The 22379-nt window shown below is 30.5% G+C and overlaps 1 protein-coding gene across 4 annotated transcripts in view; it reads right to left on the minus strand.

Annotated features, from left to right (window-relative positions):
• Nucleotides 1-1406: 1406 nt before the first annotated feature.
• Nucleotides 1407-22379, minus strand: part of LOC145242593 (uncharacterized) — a 237560-nt gene continuing 216587 nt past the window's right edge. For 2 of the 4 annotated variants that reach the window (XM_080105700.1, XM_080105698.1), the window contains 3 exons: nt 17561-17578; nt 5850-5975; nt 1407-2990 (listed from right to left, as the gene is read on the minus strand). In XM_080105700.1, the coding sequence (XP_079961826.1) occupies nt 2260-2990; nt 5850-5975; nt 17561-17578 (875 nt within the window). In that variant the 3' untranslated portion in view covers nt 1407-2259. The remainder of the gene's footprint in view (nt 2991-5849; nt 5976-17560; nt 17579-22379) is intronic. The other 2 variants (XM_080105699.1, XM_080105701.1) reach the window with 1 other exon arrangement.

The following is a 22379-nucleotide window of genomic DNA, read 5'->3' on the forward strand; positions in this document are numbered from 1 at the left end:
ATATTTAAGCATATTTTACAACCGGGCAGTACTGGGCGCCCTGCTAGTATAGATAGATAACTGAGCTTGCATTTAGAATGTTAAGTTTGTCTGCATTTTAAATACATTGAGAATATGTACATTTTACAAACAGCCTCCATTCAGTCTCGAAAGACAATAGATACCCCCCCTCTGTAGCGGCAGCTGCGTTTGTAATTGTGAGGTAAGGGTTGCGCAATCACCAACCACACCTCTCTTGAATCGGTATTGTTTGGATCCAGTGGCAAGGAGAAGTCCAGAACGACTGGAAACAATGTCGAGATAAGTGGAGAGCACATACAGCACCTGGAAATTCCAAATGGTCTCTCATCTGGTATTGGCCAGGCTCATCGTTGCTTAACTTGTGTGATATGATGGGAACACGTGTGTCAAACGTGATTATGCCGTATTTACAAAGTATGAAAAAAAAATTTTTTATTGAATCTTTATCAACAGTGAAAGCATATATGATGTATTTTCATTTCATTTATGCATTTTTTAGTTAACAGGAAGATATCTCAATTCTGAATATCTTAATATTGAATGCAGCTTGAAAAACAAATGGCGAATACGTAGCTTTTTTGTTAATCACAAATTATATAAAAAAACAGAAATAATATAAGAAAACTATCTTTTGTTTCATAAACAATGTCCTATTTTGCCTTTTGATATGAAGATTTATTTATTCATAAAATTCAAGCCTTGTACAGGGTGTCCAAAAAGTCACTGAAGCGTTTTGAACTTAAATAGATTCTTTATTTTTGATGAATTTTAACATCGTCCCACAAGCTGGCAGAACACCAAAACGTCAAACCCCAAACCCTGCAAGAATTGAAGGAAAACATCATGAACGAAAGAAGGGAGTTCAATTACAATCCAGAGATTCTGCAATCTGTCATGAATAATGTTTTTGGGAAGAGCACAAATATGTGAAGCTGAAAATGGGCAACATTTAAAAGACATTATTTTTCATAAATAAAGATTGCTTGAATTTTGCATTTTTCTTTTTTAATTTCCCAATGTCTTAGTCAGATTGTGTTTAAGTTTATGAAAGATATCATCAAAAATAAAGAATCTATTTAAGCTCAAAACCCTTCAGTGACTTCTTGGACACCCTGTATTTATTTTTTGTAAATGACTTGCCTATATTAACAACGATTAAACAGCCATTACGTATTCAATCAAAACCGTTTAGCTTTTTAATTTTCTTTGAGACAAAACCAATTTTGCTTTTTATAAGATTATTTTTTGTGGGAAAATATCTCATATATCTCCATATATGTGTGTGTGTGGGGGGGGGTGAATGATAAAGCTATTGCCTCACGTCCACGTTCAACTGAAAGCATTATAAAATGAATTTTACAAATAACTAACAAGAGAAGGCCACACGCTTTTATAGATATTTTTTATAAGCAAGATTTATTCTTTATATATTGTTTATTTTCCACAACTTTATCAAAAATCAAAATGTGCATTCGAAATATGAGGTCAAGTAAAAAATATTTTTAAAAATTAAGGAAAAGAAAAGAAGTTTTTTTTTTTTTTTGTATTTTTGTGTGTTCTTCTACATCATGATGAAGATATAAAAAATCCAATGAAATTTCATTTGTATTATTCGGATTCTTCAGATTACAGTTCTCATCTTGAGTGTTATTTGCACAACGTTTTGATCGATGTAATTTCCGACCTTCTTCAGTTGTATCTTGTTGAATTCAGGAATCTCTCTGTCAAACCTGGAAATCTGGATGAAATTTAAAACAGAACCCTTTATTCAATCTGCGGGAGTAGCATGCTCTTGTTCCCTCATCCATGAATCGATAGAAGTCCTAAGTATTTTTCTATTGTATTTTGAGTGCCACTCACACTGAGAATTGAACCGTCAACTTCAGAAGAGTTTAACTTTACAACTGGATTTTCCCAAGTACTTTATCCACTATGCCACAGGTCTTTGCCATTTTATAGCTGACAGAAAAAGATCATTCTACCCTTGTGCATTAAATTAAGGGTTACGTTCAAAATTCCATGCAGATTCTCGAATTTAATACAAAGATTCTTGAATATGACAGAAAGATTCCAGAGTCCAACAGAAAGATTCTTGAGTTTGACAAAATGCACCTGAAGAAATTCGGAGGTTGCATCGACTGAAACGTTGTGCAAATACTATTCAAGATGAGAACAATTTTCTGAAGAATCGAAATAATGAATCCTCATCTCAGAAATTCAGAAATTAAATTCCATTGTTCATTCCAAAATTGTCAGCAGACATTTTGTGTAAGCAGCAGCAGCGAGGGCGGCATAGGGTTGCCAACCTTTCTTTCCAGTTCCATCACCATAATCTGCCATTCCACGAATTATAAGGAAGCTGCAATTCCTATTTCCCTCTAGGGAATCAAGAACGGCCTCAAATTCCAAGTCGAAAGCTTTGATGCCGTTCAACTGGGCGAATTCCATACGCATTTCTTGGTTACGTGTTACAAGACCACCAGAGCCAATGACCCCATATCTAATTGTAATCTGACCATCAGTATAATTCTGAGACGCGTGACCTGTAGGTTTCGGGTGATCATATTGGACGACAGTGCCGTTTCGCTGTGTGAACAGAAGCTTATCTCTTGTTATTGATGGACGGTGAAAGTCGGATTCCTCGTTTTCGAGGGCTTCTTTACCTTCTTCAATGTAAAGATCCCAGGGCTTTGTAGTGTGCGGATTTCTCTCGATGTCTCTTCGTAAGAACTGAACAGCTTTCTGGAGAGTCTGTGTTGCACTGTTCCAGGCTCTCGTTACGTAGCTGTAGCCATAGGATCCTGCAATCTTTTCCACACGCTGACAATGAACATAAACTGATCCGCTTCTGTCGACAGGCAGGGAAACCACAACATCTCCAAGCCGAACATGTTTGTCAAAATCCGAAAAGTGAGGAACTGCACCACCTACGCCGACCAGTAGGACATGTTCTACTCGACTAAAAACACCTGCAAAAGAAAAAGAGAAGACAATTAGTACATCATAGGAATAGGAAAAACAACATTTTTTTTCTTTTATGAAAATCGTTCCAGACAAGGCATAAAACCACTTGATGTAAGGAATTAAAAAATTACTAATTCAGGGTTAAACACTAATCAATCGTAAGTGTCAAGTGGATAGATTCTGCTTAATTTTTGAAAAGAGAATCTGAAGTAATTTAATCCTCTGTGGTATTTGCAAGCATTGAGAGCATAAAAAGTGCAATGGAATTACTGGTAGTTTAAAAGAGGATAACCAGTTTTTGTGTAGGAAGTGCAAGGCAATGGAAATAGATGAGAATACAGCTGTGGACAAAGTATTTGGTATTTCTGCTGTGATTACAATAATTAGGAGGAGAGGGAATTGCAGCAGCCGAAACTCGCTACAATCACAGGCAGGAGCTAATTCTTGCGACCCGAGATTTGAAATCCATTTTCTCCCTGGCTTGTCCAATCACAAGTCAGCTCTCAATCATGTGACCGAGTACATAAAAGACGAAATCACAAACCTTTCTTCCTCTTTCTCACTGGCTTCAGCTGGCTGCAGACTTGGGGCTTTGATCACAGGCTCAACGTGAGTACAACAAGCTAACAATGGCTCTCTTCAGACTCCCATTTATTTCCATGTGCGGTACCCAAACGAACATTCTTTATCATGCTAAAGAATGCTCTCGTCACTACACACACACACACACACACACACACACACACACACACACACACACACACCTACTCTTTCTTACTACGAGACACTAACCCTTTGCCCTGTCTCTACTATTAGATGCACGCTCCTACATACATAAACACATTAAACACTTTTTTCTCTCTCTTTCAACAGGCCTGACCTATATCTAATTGTCGGATATCTAATCTTCGTCTCCACATCAGAAACTCTTTTCACGACTACTATAAATATAAGCGCGCACGAACACTGAACTCTCCTCCTAAGCCATTTCTCTCTTGTACATGCTACTAATGAAGATGAGAAATAAAGTTGTTTATTAATATAGAATGAAACTCCATTTCGTTGTTTCTTATTCTATAGAATAAGTTCATTACTAACCAGTAGAGCGATACCAGTATCTCCCCAAGAGAAGAGTCTATCTATGTGTACTGAGTGTGATGATGACTGGAAATGAAACATAGTTGATGACATGCGTTGCATGGAGAGAAAAGATATGAGAATGATACAATGAATGTGAAGTTTTCAAGAAAACTTAGATGGATTAAATCTGGATAGTATACAGGAGACTTTGATGGTATGGCCACATTGAAAGAATGTGCTCCAATAGTATTACTGAGGTAACAAAGCATCTCAGCAATTTAAATAGCTTTGCCATCCAGATATACTTTGACTACATCTGAATTCTCATCCATTTCCACTGTGTCACAACTCTTACACATAAACTTGTTTCCAGATATAAAATAAAAGACAATCTTTTTGTGCTTAAAAATAAAAAAATAATAAAACGTTGTTTTTTTTCTTGTTTTCATATGTGAAATTGTTTTAATCTATAAAACCCATTAAAAATGCAAGTTTAGTATATTTTTAATCCAATCCAAATTTTTGTAATCTAATTTATAACACTTAATATATTTTTTATAAATCTAATAACACTTATTTAATAATATAATTTTTATTAATCTAATTTATACACTTTTTTGATAATATAATTTTTTAGAAATGTAATTTATACCACTTATTTAATAATATAATTTTCATAAATTTAACTTATACAATTATTTAATAATATTTTTATGAATGTAATTTATACACTTATTTAATATAATTTTTATAAATGTGATTTATAACACTTAATAATATAATTTTTCTAAATCTAATTTCTAACACTTATTTAATAATATAATTTTTCTAAATCTAATTTATAACACTTATTTAATAATATAATTTTCATAAATCTAATTTATAACACTTATTTAATATAATTTTTATAAATGTAATTTATAACACTTATTTAATATAATTTTTATAAATGTAATTTATAATACTCAATATGTCTGTCTGCATTTTTTTTTCAAACTCCTCATAGATGCAAAGTTGCAGATCAATGCGAGGCAGGTCAAATGATTGCATTTTTTTTTAAAGACCTTTTTTATGGATTTTCAGCCATGAAAATAGCTACTAAGGGGTCAAAATTTTTTCAAACATGGAACTTTTTAAGTTGACTTAAAGTGCCTTGTACACATGCGCAAATATACATCCATACGTTAAAGTCTGATCATTTTTAATTATTTCTTATTTATCTGATGATAGCTCAATGGTAATTACTGAAGCTGAAGTGCTAAATGCTTTGGTTTTGATTCTAGGTGATGGCACCCAAGTCATGTTTTATTTTAACTTTTGAAATCACTATTATATATTCAATATAATAAGCAATAGAAAATTGGTTTTATAATTTATGCAGATTTTCTTGCATAAATACGAAATCTGCATGAATTAAAATATCGTATTTAAGTGTATTTTATGACTGGGCAATGCCGAACGACCTGCTAGTATTAAAAAATATATATATGAATAAAAAATACACCATTTGTTGTAAAAATCTAATGGATAAACATCTGAAGAAATTAGTGGGGACAGGATATTTTTACAGAAACATAAATCGTAAAATTGCCAACTCATTAATGAAACAGCTGTAATGGAAAAATCCAGGAAATAAACGAAGGTTATAAAAAAGAAAACGTGAGTCTTTGAATTTTCAACAAAACTTTGCACTATATATATATATATATATATATATATATATATATATATATATATATATATATAATGTATAAAGTGCGGTATAACAAACAAAATAATCCTACCCAGTAATCTTGTAATGGTGTTCTCAGCAGATATCATAGATTTTTGTTGAAGTCCTCCTTTCGACAATTTTGTTGAGACCACCCGGTGTTTGCCAATACGACCCAGTGTATACACCTGAGAGTCACCTAAAAAGAAAAGAAAATAAATTTTTAAGTGCATATTGACAGAGAAAGGAACCATGTAGGTATGTTTGTTTTCAGTATAATACAAACAGACCTCCACCAAAACGGTCCCAATCATTCTTATTTTGCAGAACGTGTCAGAAAAAAAAGACAAGTGGACAGAACTTGATCTCACTAGGATTTACATCAAAGGAAATTGTGTGTCAAACATTAGTACAAGACAGGATACGTTTGTTTATCAGTTCACATCTGAAAAGTTCTCTTCATGAATAGCATTCCGACCTGGGTGGAATCAATGATGTACAGAGAACTTTTTCGGGGCAGGTACTCAAGTAAAAACGGTGTCTGGGTGGGGCACATACATTCCTCTGAAAAGGGCATTTTCAAAACAGGAGTAAAAGGAATAGGTGCTTGGGCACCCCTAACATCCACTCTTTGCACATCCCGAGGTGGAATACTCCTACAACCATGAAACTATAGAAAACGTCAATGCAAGCAGTGACCAATTGAATTTGCAGAGTTATTCTGGACGCCTAAAGTTGCATATATCAGGTCATCCCATAAGTTCTGTGCGAATTTATAAATAAAGAAAAGAAGTGACCATGTCATTAATATGCTTTCCCCGATTATCTATGACTTCCTTCCATCTATTAACAAGCTTATTAATTCCATCACTGTAAAATCCTTCTGGCTTTAATTCGAAGAACTCACAAATGTCAGTTTCATCATCTTTCTGCATTACAAAAGCTGTTCCTTCCAAATGATTTTGTATGCTACGAAACAGATTGTAGTCTGAAGGAGCAAGGTCAGGAGAATAGGGTGGATGAGGAATTTTCTCCCAATCAAGTTCTTTCGATCTTTTGTGAGGTGATTCTTGCTGTGTGGGGTCGTGCATTGTCCTGATGAAGTATCACCCCTTTTTGATTCAGTAGAGCAGGTCTTTTTCCCCCCTCAAAGCTTCGTTCAAACGCTCTAATTGATGACAGTAGATTTGAGCATTAATTGTTGCATTAAGTGGTTACAATTCAAAGTGGAATATTTCTAGTCGGTTTAGCTGCTGAGTTTCCTTTCTTAAACTCATAAAGCATTATATGCCTCAAATGATTCCTGGGCATTTCTATGTTGGTAGAGTTGTAATCAAGCAAATTTAAATTTTATTGTTCTGTAAAAAAATGTAATCAGCTAAAATGCATCTAAACATAAAAATGTAAAAAATTACACAATATTTTTTAAAGTTTCGTTCAATATAAAAACAGAGGTAAAAATTCGGGCAGAACTTATGGGATGACCTGGTAGTTGAGCTGAACAATATCATGAAGTGCCATTTCAGCACTTCCACACATTCCTCTAAGTTGCTTATTGTAAGATCATAGTTCCAGCAAGATGGGGCAAGCTCTCCCATCTCCGATTAGCTACTTGTTATAGTATTTACATATATAAACAAATAACAAAGTTTTTTTTAGATAGCTCAATAGTGCAATACTAGAGCTATAAATAGTTTTTATAATTCACCACTTTACAAGGGATAGACACTCATTCATTTCAAAACGTTAGGTTTTATTGACAACATTTGTGTACAATTGTTTCGCCCCATAGGTGGTACATAGGCATGTTATAGTTTTTAATTATATACCAACTAAGCAGCTCCTCAACGTGAAAAAAGTACATACAAAAACCAATTTTTAAAATCTTAACAGCCTACAGACGGGTTGAAATAATTGTATGCAAGTGTTGACAATAACCATTTTACAATTTGAGATTTGACATAAAATTGGACAAAACCATTTCAAGTGTTTAGGGAAACGAAGAAAGCAAACAGTGAGTGTTATGTACGCCTTCCTTAAAACTCACTTCTATTGAGTGGTGCATTTTAGTGGAATGGAGACAAAAATGAACAGGAATTCAAAGGAGGAAAATAGATACACGTGTTGACTGATGAGGAGAACTCTTCATTATAAAAAGGGGAAGAACAAAAAGGGGTTATGGGATATGTACAGGGAAAAGGGAGGTAATAGGGATGCAAGAGTTATCGGACTTTCAACAGCTTCCACAACAACAACAAGCAAAAGCAGATCATTACAAACAGACTTTCCCTGGTCTATAGGCAAGGGGAAACAACTCAATGGTCTTAACTCAGATTAACAAGATAAACCTTGCTGTCTGAAATGAATTCAAAAAGAAATCCTCCACTATTTCCGTAATGAGGCATTTTCTTACTGTCTGTTTTAATTACATATGTTTGCGTAACTATTGAGAAAATTTGCTCATATAAGTAGCGAACAAAAATATTTTTAAAAAACAAGAAAATAAACATAAAAAATGAAAAAGAAAAAAAAGCAGAAGGCAAAAAATAATTTCTGAAATTAAAAATGTCGCATATGAAGCCAAAGCCAAAATTTGCACGATACTTTTTGCTGCTTAGCATGTTGACTGTTTCACCATTTTCTAGAAATATGTCTGGATTGGGGGGGGGGGGGTCCACCAAAAATGTTTTCGTAAATTTTCATAATACCGAAGTTAGATGTGCTAGAAATGCTTTTTCCCTTAATTCTAAGGCTTTTAGTATGCCAATCGAATAGCTACAATAAAAATAATTGAAAACAGACCGATTCCTACACATAGACATACAAAATAGTTTCCAACAATAAGAAAAAGATTGAAACATTCTTAGGAATCCTACTATGGATGGTACTTGATCAAAAAAGATTCCATTTCATCATATTGTAGCAATAGTCCACTATACAAGCATCCAATTTCTTCTAAAATGAGTCAAAATAGATTGAAATTATTTCTAAACTGTTTCCATTTCTCCAACAAGAAATCATAGAAGGAAATAGACTAAGAAAGACACGACCCTTACTAGATCTTCTCATTAGAAATTGCAACTTCATATATACTCTAAGAAGTGACGTTGTTCTCAATGAAAACCTAATTGCCTGAGGAGGAAGATTAAAATTCTGCCAATTTATTCTGAACAAAGCTCACAAATACAGAATAAAACTCTTCAAACTCTGTTCACTGAAAAGGTTTACATACAATCTGTCCATCCATTCAAGAGAGTCAGAATTAGGTCAAAGGGAGGTAGGATTAGCTAAGAAAATTTGTGTCTACAATGATTGTTGGCAGCCTTGGTTACAAAAAGAAGCCATCAACAAATATTGTTGACGTGGCCTCATTGCAAACTGTTATATTGTTGAAGTGGCAGTCAACATGTTAAAGTTAACAATAATAGCAACAGAAAAAAAAAATGGTAATGCAGATGAAAGAAGCAACATACATATTACTGTCCACGTGAATATAATATCTTATAAATAATAATGACAGTAAAGCGATATATTATTTTGTTATCTAATTTACATACGTGTCTACGGTGTGTACAAACACACTGTGTAAACTAGATGGCAAGATAAAGCAATTAACAAACATCAAAAAAAAAAAAGAAAGTCTCTCTTTTTGTAAATGCTCATAGAGATATTAAAACATTAAAAATTATTTGTATTATTTGGATAATTTGGACTACTGTTCTTATCTTGAATGTTATTTTCACAATGTTTTGGTCAGTGTAACCTTCAACTTTCTTAAGGTGTATCTTGTCGAACTCGGGAATCTTTCTGTTGAACTTGAGAATCATCATGCACTTTCGAATAAACCCCTTTATTTAATCCATGAGAGTGGCATTCTCTCGTTCCTTCAACCATGTCTGGATAGATGTCCTAAATAATTTGCAAATGCATTTTGAGTGTCACTCGTGCCGAGGATTGAAACTTCAACTTACAGAAAAGCAGAAATTTACCACTGCATTTTACCAAGTAATTTATCCAGAAGGTCAGAGGTTTCATTAACTTATGTGAATAACGTTATGTGAATAACGCTAAAGATGAGAATAGTAGTTGAATAATCCAAATAATCTGGATAATTAGTCATCTCAAAAATTCAGAACCATATTAGAAAGTTGTTGAATCAAACTACATTGAAACCAGGCAAAAGAAATTGTTGTATAGGGGAGAGAGTGTTCATATCCGAGTGTATGCTTGGTGCCAAATGAACGTGCGTTGTATATATACGTTTGAATCATACATATTTGTGATCTATTTGTGTTGCATCGTCGTGTGTTGGAATGTATACGTGGCACTACAATATCTTTTGTTTCTTATCATGAATGGACCATATGTGTGTATGCACATTGTGTAACGAACTGTTGTTCTTGTTCTTACTGTCTATTTCACAGCCCATGATTCATCTTGTCTAGGTGTTGATGCATGCGTGTCAACATAATTACATACACATACACATTTGACGACATACCTGTTTCTGCTGTTGGCTGCCTGTCTTTTGGCCCTACCTGGAGAAATCGCCATCCGTCCTTGGGCAGCTGGAATCTGTTGTAGCAAAGACGTTTCAACGACCCAAGACAAATAATTGGTTTTATACATATTTTATTTTACTCCAAGGCATTACGTCCAGCAGAAGAATGATCGCCGATACTGGAGGGGGGGCGGTTCTTCTACATCTCAATTCTGAGACTGCACCCCCGTCATGGGAAGACTCATTCTGGACTGTCTTGTTTCTTCAACGTCTTCAACCCAACTCAATGATGCTTGTGCAGACCGGAACATGTGACATGTGACACGTCAACTTCCGATCACCTGTTCATATCTTCCGGTGCAAACTTGTCACCGAGCTTGACAAGGTTTTGATAACCTGCTAAAACTTGGCAATTCCAATCTCTTGTCCACACAACTCTAGTTAGATATATAATTATATAGATAGATAGGTAGATAGATATATTGATTAATTTATCGATAGATAGATACATACATACATATATACATACATACATACATACATACATACATGCATATATACATACATACACACATACATATATACATACGTACATACATATATACATACATACACACATACATATATACATACATACATGTATAAATACATGCATACATACATACATAAATAAATACATACATGCATACATACGTAAATACATGGTGATTGCCACTTCTTGACAGAAGACCATCTTTCCCTTGCTTTATTGTTGATTACTCATTTATTTTCATGTATTTTTGAAATATCTTTTTTTTATAATTATATACACATATATACACTTACACACACATACATACATACATACATACATACATACTCAGATAATTAGATAAACAGATCACTCTATAACAAAATGCATGCATTTCAAAGTGAAATATAGCTAACTTATTTAGTGAATTACATATTAAGGTTAATTAGAACAAATAGTTTTTTTTAAACATAACTCAATCCTAAACCTAAGGAATATTTAGTGCTTATGCAGTTATTGTACCATGCTATTTTTTCAATAGTATTTGCAAATTAAATTCAAGTTTTACAATGTTTTTTTGCAAGTATTTTTTATTTCCCTCACAAAGTTTATTTTTAATACAGAGAATGATTTACTTTTGCTCTGAGGTTCTTTAAATCTAACTGATCCGGTGAATGAGAGACACTTGTAAAGCCAAGACAACACAAGATAGTCCTGGGTGTGGCACGACTTTGATAGGTCTATATGGTGGTGCTACAGAGCACATATGCAAATGCATGCGAAATGACGTCACCGTTTAATATGTGACGTTTAAAGGAGAAAGGAGAAAGATCATGTTACAGAAGACGATCATGTTAGAGATGTGGATAGCGTTCGAGAAGATGATCACATGAGGGACGTCACAGTGATAATAAGATAAAGGAACAAATGTTGTACAACAAAAAAAGCGAGTTGAAGTTCTTGTCCAATTCTTTGTCTCCTTTGAGACTACGACATGTTGGTAATGCTTCCTTTGTCTCCACAACGATTGTTCGCATCTGTCAATAAGGTCCGCATGTTTTGATCCTTTGCAGCACTCTGCTGCCACATAGCTATGTTTGACATGAGGTTTCCATGGTTTCCATTTATTAATGATGGTACAATCACGTCAACACAAGTTGCATCCCATTTGGTGATTGGTGAAGCACCCTTACGCTGTCGAAGTCAGCCGGTTCAAAGATCGACAGAAAATCAATGATGTCTCATCAGATGATGTTATTGACAGTTCTGTGTCTACTTTACCAATTCTCTGTTTAGACGCGTCAACCAAATTTTACTTTTGTGTTGTAGTTATTTATTTCCATGTGTTCAGTCGAGTTTCAACACTTACTATAACACACATGCATATACATACATGATGATTGCTGCATCTTTTCAGATGATCAATGTCACATTGAGTTCTCCCAATCTCGTTGTCCATGCCATCTCAGATGACTCTGCACTCCCACCGCAGATTTGCACATCTTGAAACAGATATGACATACAAATTGAGCAGTTTCCATTGAGTTGAATTCCTCTGGAGGTTGAAGCGTATTCCTATGAACAATCACATGTCTTCTCAGACCAACAGTAGACTTGCAAACTTTGCTGCATAGTAAACAGATCGTTTGGTTCGGACCAATAGGTGCAAAGTTGACCTGAACAGGAGTTTTGTGCGACTTAAGGTGGTTGACGTAGCCAGCTTTTGACAATACACACATACATACATGCATACACACATAAAACACCCACTCATAAAACACACACACACACATACGTACATATACACATGCATACATACATATATATATATATATATATATATATATATATATATATATATATATATATATATATGGTGTTAATGCAGAGAGTGATCTGCGCTATTTTTTAAATCGTATTTCCACGTTTAATTAAAGTTTTATATGTTTTTTTTATTCAATTGTAAGGTTAAAGTACAGAATAGGTACAAAACACCTTCCCCTCCCCATGTTAAGAATGTTTTTTTTAAATAATAACGTTATTATTTCAGCACAGATTACTCTCTGCATGAGTGCCATATATATATATATATATATAACTACTTCATTTACTCACATAAAATTAATATACGAAAGTATAGATTTATGCGTAAACTTTAAGTATTTACTCAAAAGTGCTCAATACGTAGGTAGAGCTAGTTAGTAATTTATAAAATATATATGGCGCATAAGCCTGAGGAATCCTAGAGTGGATGAAATGCCGAATATTCAGTGTAGCTTAATCGCCATATATATTTTATAAATTACTATACATGTATATATATATATATATATATATATATAGATAGATAGATAGATATTCCTAACATTTTTGTTTTCATCCATACTTGTGAACTTATTCCATTACTAACACTCTTCTCTTTTCCATTTCTCTTTTATTAACACGTTAACGATGACGATCCAATACAGTTGTTTGAAATGTTAGAATGAAACTGTCTTCTTATTCTTTACTATTTCGGTAACAAAATTTCATTCTTTATTTTAAACGTACTTATTCGTTTTCTCCAAAAATGAATTTGTTAAATATCTTGCATCGTATGTAGTTACCACATTTATTTGAAATAGTTAATGTTTTACTGAAAATATTTAATCCACTTCAATCTTGTAGAATTAAATTTAAATTAAACATTTAAACTATAAATAATACAGACATAAGAATCAATAGAAAAGACATAAAAGAATTTTTTTTTCAATTGTCTACACTTAATTTTTACTATTGTTTGATATAACAAATAAAGAAACAAACGTCTATATTTTTTACACTAATTTAGGAATACAACAAAGGAAGCAACTTTTTTACTCTTGTTGAATTTAACCATTAAAGGATTAAATGCCTAGTGAAATCACTATTTTACTGTTGATTAATTCAACACTAATTTAAGATTTAAAAATGGGAAATCATCCTAATTTTTCTTTCTGTAACAGCCGAAACTCATTACAATCACAGGCAGGAACTAATTCTTGCGACCTGAGATTTGAAATCCATTTTCTTCCTGGCTTGTCCAATCACAAGCCAGCTCTCAATCACGTGACCGAGTACATAAAAGGGGAAATCTGAAACTCTCAACCCTCTTTCATCATGATCCTGCCGAGCAGCAGACATTAGCCTGGAGCCCAAGCCCCAGGCTGAACATGAGTACTACAAGCTACCATGGCGACCTTTCAAACTCACATTTATTTCCACGTGCAGTACCCTAACAAACATTCTAAATCATGCTGAAGAACTGCTCTCGTCGATACACAGACACACACATCTTTTGTCCCATCTCTATTATCGGACGCACGCTCCCACGACAACACGTCAACACACTGAATACCTTTGCCTTTTCTTTCTCCTTTAACCAGCTTCCTCCGTCTCGACGACTACTAGCTATAAACACGTGTAAACGGAACTGAACTATTCTCTCCTTCAACCAGTCGGCATGATATAAAATCTATCTTCACACAAGAACACTTCAACCTACTAATACGTTTCTCTCTTCTACTAATGCTACTAACGAAGATAACAAATAAAGTTGTTTATTAATAGAGAATGAAACTCCATTTCCTTGTTTCTTATTCTATATTTCTTTCTTTTTTTTTTTGCAATAATGAAATAAATGCGTTCAATGTATTAATAAACTGGAATTCACTATATTTTAATGCTATTTAATGCAACAAATGAAATAACAAATGCCTTTATTTCATAATGTAATTTAAATCCATTTTATTACCATCGTATTAAATGAAACAAATGAATAAGTTCCTGTATAAAAAACTACAATTAATCAAAGGGAAATAACTCTTTTTTATACTTTAATCTAAGGGAAACAACTCATATAATAAACAAATGCTTATAACTTTAATTTAGGCCTAATCAAAGGGAAATTATTCTATTTTACTGCTATGCAAAACAACAAATGAGCAAATGTTTTGATTTTACAAGGTGATTAACTCTGTTGAAGTACAATTAAGGAGGAATTCCTCTTTTTATCTTTGTTTTAAGAAACAAAGAAACAAGTGCAAATGTTTGCATAAGATTTATTTGGGCCAAGTAAAACCTTAATGGAGACAGTTATTCAAAGTCTTAACTCATTGTTCTGGGGGAGATAACTCTACTTTAACAAAAATAAGGAAATTTTATTTTTTTTCAACTACTTCATTTAATGTAATAAAGTTCTATACCATGGACAAAAAATGTAAAATGCGACGATATTTTAATTTTTTTCTTAAATAAAACATTTGAGTAATTGCAAGAAAAAGAAAAAAAAAAGATTTTTGTCGACTACTTGAGTAAAATCGAGTTACGGGCGCTTATTCAGATTTGCACTGATGGTGGCATTTAAAATTAAAATATAGAAATACATGCCAGTTATAAGACGAAAGTGAAAATTTCCAAATATCACATAATTTGATCAAGTAATTTTTTTATTTTTTATTTTTTTTTTCAAGATAATCGAATTTTACTGTTTTGATGAAGGTGAAAAAAGCATTTAACGAATCGGTAGATAAAGGAAGATAACTCTAATGCACGGGGAAACGGGCAAAATAATCACCGATTATCTCCCCCTGTCTAAAAAAACATAAATGAGAAAAGTAAGTTAAACACTTGACTTGAGGAGGTTGGGAGATCGCAGGAGGGTCGGGTTCGTTTTAGACTGAGCAAACCTGGTGACGTTTGATTCTTGCTTATATCTATTGCTGCTTCTGATTGAAGTGATGGAAGTTATTCGCTATTTAAAGGATTGCTTCCATTGGGGCAGCGTGTTCAAATAACGGATACTATAAATGAACGCTATTTTTTAACCGATACAAGAGCACATACGCAACGCACAGGTTTATTTTGACTCCTAATCAGAGTTGGGGTTGCGATCTTCCAAATTTCGCAACCGTTGTACCAAGCCTGACTCTGATCTATCTACTTTCTTTTAGTATCGGAGAATTTTCGACACATAGCCTCGTCTGTCACTTATCGGTAAAAAAAAAAATTGGCAAATTTGTTTTTCGTAAAATAAAAAAAAAATACTTAATCAATTTTTGTGATTTTTGGAATATAAAATCTTCATTCCGTGACAAGTGGGTACAATATAAAAGGTTTTCTTTTTCATTTTTGTTTGTTTGTCTGTTTATCGCTATAATGTCTTAAGATTCCAAATAATCATGGAAGCTGTTCACTGTTCAGTCTTCAAAATAAATTAATCAAAAACTGAGCTTAGTTTCACATTATATATATATATATATATATATATATATATATATATATATATATATATATATATATATATATATATATATATATATATATATATAAACTTAAATATTTTTAAGCTTAAACTCAACATGAAGACGACATGATAAATTTAGCCTTTTATTTAATTATATGCTTCAGCAAAACGTGGAATGAATTTAATTGCCTGGTGGTTAAGTTTCAGGCAATAATGAACGAAAGTGCTAACATGATACTTGAATATATATATATATATATATATATATATATATATATATATATATATATGTATATGTATATATATATATATATATATATATATATATATATATATGTCTTTTTGTTTGTGTTTTCTTTTACATTGTATTATACGAAAAGCGTTCCAAAAGTAATTCCTCCTTTTTTTTTTATTCCACTCGAAATCATCAGAAGGGATTGAAAGTGCATTGTTATGATAATTAAACTTATACATTCATGACCTGAAAGTTTCATCTCTCCGTTGCAGATATTGACGGCATGCAACTATAAGAAAGCAACCCCTGTCAAGGACGTGCATCAGGAGCAGAGATGTGTCATTGAATTCCTGGTAAAAGTGCATTGAGAATGACTTTGTAGAAAAATGAAATTCTGGAGCACAAAAGACGTTTTAATGGTACCATTCCCATCTTTGTAGCTCGTCAAATTTTAGATAAAAAAAAATAGGAGGCTTTGCTTTCGGAATGGCTCTCGTATATTTACTTTTATTAGTGTGGTCTTATGGAAGTTTTATATGATCTGATATTTCAGGAACATTTCCTTTATTAGATGTGGGCTGAACTTGAATTCAAACGTGCGGGGACTTTTTTTTTTCTTGCATAGATACTACATCTTACAATCAGTATTTACATGTGAAAAATTGTATAGACAGATAGAAAAGTATTGTTTTGCGTTTGGTAAAAGTTATTTGTTGTGTTTTTCTTCCTTTTGTGTTGTTTACTATATTGCACTTTTGTTCGAATAACTGTATAGAAAGTGAGAAAATATTCAATAAAAGAAAAAAAAAGAAATAAAAAGAGAACATTTTCGAATCTATGTGTATAGTAAAACAAACCCTAAAGATTGTTGAATTTGAAACATGCAAGTATAGAAGCTGTTACAATGTAAAATTTTATTTTTTTTAAGCTAATTTTAATTTTCTGCAGTAAAACATCATCTTCTGAATTGTTGAATTTTCATTTTGTTACAATACAATAAACTTATAACTTAAATAACAAAAAAAAAATGCTAAAAATAAAAACAATTATAAAAAACACATATGTAGATATGGGCAACAACAAAAACAAACACGTGAAACAAAAATGAATCAGGCAACGCTAAATAAGCAAAACAATATAAATAACAATAAGCTAAAAAAAACAACAAAATAATAATAAATTAAAAAATAATACCAATAAGCTAAATAATAATAATAAAAAAAATAATAAAAAAAAATAAGGTGAGCATAAAATATAGACAGTCACCAACTTACCCAATCTTGGAGATCTCTCTGTAGAGACAGGGGATAGAAAGGATTATTTGTAGTTATTGATCAATGATTGAAAAAAAATTATAAAAATTTGCTTTGTAATCGATAATAATTTTAAGATAAAAAATAAATATTTAAAAAATGCTCACATGAGAGCACTGTTGCTAACTGAAATCTTCAAAATCTGTTAGATTGGGACAAAAATCTACAGAAAAAAAACCCACAAGAATTGAACTTTTGGTAGCCTATATACAAAATATGAAATTAGATATTTTTTGTTTTCTGTTTTTTTTTTAATGTTATTTTTTTTTAATTGCTTTCACCTTATTTTAAATTGTCTTTACTTTATTTTAAATTGCTTTTACTTTATTTTAAATTGTTTTTACTTTATTTTAAATTGTTTTTACTTTATTTTAAATTATTTTTACTTTATTTTAAATTGTTTTTACTTTATTTTAAATTATTTTTACTTTATTTTAAATTATTTTTACTTTATTTTAAATTGTTTTTACTTTATTTTAAATTGTTTTTACTTTATTTTAAATTGTTTTTACTTTATTTTAAATTGTTTTTACTTTATTTTAAATTATTTTTACTTTATTTTAAATTATTTTTACTTTATTTTAAATTGCTTTTACTTTATTTTAAATTGTTTTTACTTTATTTTAAATTGTTTTTACTTTATTTTAAATTGTTTTTACTTTATTTTAAATTATTTTTACTTTATTTTAAATTATTTTTACTTTATTTTAAATTGCTTTTGCTTTATTTAAAATTGCTTTTGCTTTATTTTAAATTGTTTTTACTTTATTTTAAATTGTTTTTACTTTATTTTAAATTGTTTTTACTTTATTTTAAATTATTTTTACTTTATTTTAAATTATTTTTACTTTATTTTAAATTGTTTTTACTTTATTTAAAATTGCTTTTGCTTTATTTTAAATTATTTTTACTTTATTTTAAATTATTTTTACTTTATTTTAAATTGTTTTTACTTTATTTAAAATTGTTTTTACTTTATTTTAAATTGTTTTTACTTTATTTTAAATTGTTTTTACTTTATTTTAAATTGTTTTTACTTTATTTTAAATTATTTTTACTTTATTTTAAATTGTTTTTACTTTATTTTAAATTATTTTTACTTTATTTTAAATTATTTTTACTTTATTTTAAATTGTTTTTACTTTATTTAAAATTGCTTTTGCTTTATTTTAAATTATTTTTACTTTATTTTAAATTATTTTTACTTTATTTTAAATTGTTTTTACTTTATTTAAAATTGTTTTTACTTTATTTTAAATTGTTTTTACTTTATTTTAAATTATTTTTACTTTATTTTAAATTATTTTTACTTTATTTTAAATTATATTTACTTTATTTTAAATTGTTTTTACTTTATTTTAAATTGTTTTTACTTTATTTAAAATTGTTTTTACTTTATTTTAAATTGTTTTTACTTTATTTTAAATTGTTTTTACTTTATTTTAAATTGTTTTTACTTTATTTTAAATTGTCTTTACTTTATTTTAAATTGTCTTTACTTTATTTTAAATTGTCTTTACTTTATTTTAAATTGTCTTTACTTTATTTCAAATTATTTTTACTTTATTTTAAATTGTTTTTACTTTATTTTAAATTGTTTTTACTTTATTTTAAATTGTCTTTACTTTATTTTAAATTGTCTTTACTTTATTTTAAATTGTCTTTACTTTATTTCAAATTATTTTTACTTTATTTTAAATTGTTTTTACTTTATTTTAAATTGTTTTTACTTTATTTTAAATTGGTTTTACTTTATTTGGAATTGTTTTTACTTTATTTAAAATTGTTTTTACTTTATTTAAAATTGTTTTTACTTTATTTTAAATTGTTTTTACTTTATTTTAAATTGTTTTTACTTTATTTTAAATTGTCTTTACTTTATTTCAAATTATTTTTACTTTATTTTAAATTGTTTTTACTTTATTTTAAATTGTTTTTACTTTATTTTAAATTGTCTTTACTTTATTTTAAATTGTCTTTACTTTATTTCAAATTATTTTTACTTTATTTTAAATTGTTTTTACTTTATTTTAAATTGTTTTTACTTTATTTTAAATTGTCTTTACTTTATTTTAAATTGTCTTTACTTTATTTTAAATTGTCTTTACTTTATTTCAAATTATTTTTACTTTATTTTAAATTGTTTTTACTTTATTTTAAATTGTTTTTACTTTATTTTAAATTGTTTTTACTTTATTTGGAATTGTTTTTACTTTATTTAAAATTGTTTTTACTTTATTTAAAATTGTTTTTACTTTATTTTAAATTGTTTTTACTTTATTTTAAATTGCCTTTACTTTATTTTAAATTGTCTTTACTTTATTTTAAATTGTCTTTACTTTATTTCAAATTATTTTTACTTTATTTTAAATTGTTTTTACTTTATTTTAAATTGTTTTTACTTTATTTTAAATTGTTTTTACTTTATTTTAAATTGCCTTTACTTTATTTCAAATTATTTTTACTTTATTTTAAATTGTTTTTACTTTATTTTAAATTGTTTTTACTTTATTTTAAATTGTTTTTACTTTATTTGGAATTGTTTTTACTTTATTTAAAATTGTTTTTACTTTATTTAAAATTGTTTTTACTTTATTTTAAATTGTTTTTACTTTATTTTAAATTGTTTTTACTTTATTTGGAATTGTTTTTACTTTATTTAAAATTGTTTTTACTTTATTTTAAATTGTTTTTACTTTATTTTAAATTGTTTTTACTTTATTTGGAATTGTTTTTACTTTATTTTAAATTGTTTTTACTTTATTTTAAATTGTTTTTACTTTATTTGGAATTGTTTTTACTTTATTTTAAATTGTCTTTACTTTATTTTAAATTGCCTTTACCCTATTTTAAATTGTTTTTATCTTATTTAAAATCGCCTGTTACTTCAATGTTATTTGTATTTAATTTAAATGTGATACTGGTCAATATCACTGTAAATTTTCAACATTAAGCTGAAGAACCATTGCTCAAAAGGATCAGATGTTATAAACAGGCTAATTAAGAATCCATCAGAAACGTCTTTTCTCTCTTTTCTGAACAATGTGCAAAGGAGGCAACTGAACGGGACAAAACAAGCAAAGAAGCACATGTACTCATGCATTTTTTTTTTTACAAGGGAGTCACCACTTATCAAGGCTCAAGGCCACTCAAGGATAAGGAAGGTGGTACCCTAATTAAAAGGCATTAAAAAATCAGTACACACCTGTTTCTTGAACAGTCCCATGCAGACAAAAAGAAAAGAAAAAAATGGCTGCCTTTTTGGTTTTATGCTGATCCAACTGATCGCTTTCTGCAAATGAGATGCTGCTGATTGTAGTATAAAAGACTTTTATAGAGATTCGGTGATTTAGGATTTGGTGACAGGAGTGAGTCTTATGAGCAGAGAGTTGTGCTTTTGCAGTTGGAAGAAATTAAACAGCAGAGTGGTGGGAATGGTTTTTTTTTGTTAAAATTTTTTATTTTGGGCATCGAAGCCAGGAGGAATTTACAGGTACTGTAGCAATGGTTGATGGTGTAGATTGGGTAAAATTTATGTTATTAAAGGAGACTGCTTAACAAGAACTTGTTTACATTGGACTTGAATTACTTATATTGTAATTGTCTGGGAAGCAGGCCAATGGAACAAAGTCTCACAGGCAGGCAGTTCTAGGAAAGAAGCTTTGTTCATGGAATCTGCACTTAGATTTAGGCACAGATAGAGAGTGGAGGAAAATTATTGATAACGGTTGTAGCTAGTTGAGTGTTTTTGTGAAAGTTTGGCAAGAGGGTTCTCATTGATAGATGTACTTCTAAACAAAATAACATTAATGCAGGTGTATCTCAGAGGTCGATCCTTGAAACATTATTATCCCTGGTTTTGATAAACGACTTTCCTGATGCAGTTGTGTCAGAGATGGGTGTATTTGATGATAACACCACACTCTAATCTCAATATAATGGCAAAACACATATATATCCGAGGCAATGACTGATTCTTAGTAAATGATCTCCAATCTGTAGTGGAATGAGAATGTAAATAGATGGTAATATTTGATGCTACTAATGTTATGTAGTCGGCCAAACACAAGAAAGTGTCGATCTATCTATTTATCTATCTATTACTGTATCTATCCGTCTTGATCTATCTATCTAACTGGAGAGATGGACGGGAGATGAATGTTAATAAAAACGGTCAAAATATGGTAAAATCATATCATAGACATGTTTACCGGAAGGTATAGTCAAACTGATCGGATCTACATGTATGTTACGTGGATCATGTTAGTTGGAGATTATAGGGAGTTGGAATTTGGACGTTGAGCAGAGTGGATGGTTTAACAGGTCGTTCCCCGCCTTCACCGGATAGAGGGCTGACGTATCTCAGAATGGAGACCTAGATTTAACTATTCTAGCAAAGATATTCACTCTCCATTCTTCTGCGATCGACACCTGGAAAGTCAAAAAAAAATATACAACCAACCAGTGTTCTTGGAAGTGAATGAATATTCTATGACCTTCACCGAGGTGCACGACTTATATGATCTTCACCGAGGTGCGCGACTTGACACACAAAAAAAAACAGCCTCTTAATCACCTGCTAACGTACGCGTCACTGTAACGTCCAATGACAACAACAACAACAACAACAACAACCTTCTCACTCGACCTGCCTTTTATACCACTATCTCAATCCCTTCTCTTGCGCATGCGCCTGTAGATTCCTGACAACCTCGAGACTTCCGCTTATAAAAACCCAAGTTTTGTTGTCGTGCATGCCTATACAAGGCACAAACACGTA

Source organism: Euprymna scolopes, chromosome 21 (assembly GCF_053919585.1).
Source record: "Euprymna scolopes isolate OS-2025 chromosome 21, ASM5391958v1, whole genome shotgun sequence".
In the NCBI taxonomy this organism is placed as follows: domain Eukaryota; kingdom Metazoa; phylum Mollusca; class Cephalopoda; order Sepiida; family Sepiolidae; genus Euprymna; species Euprymna scolopes.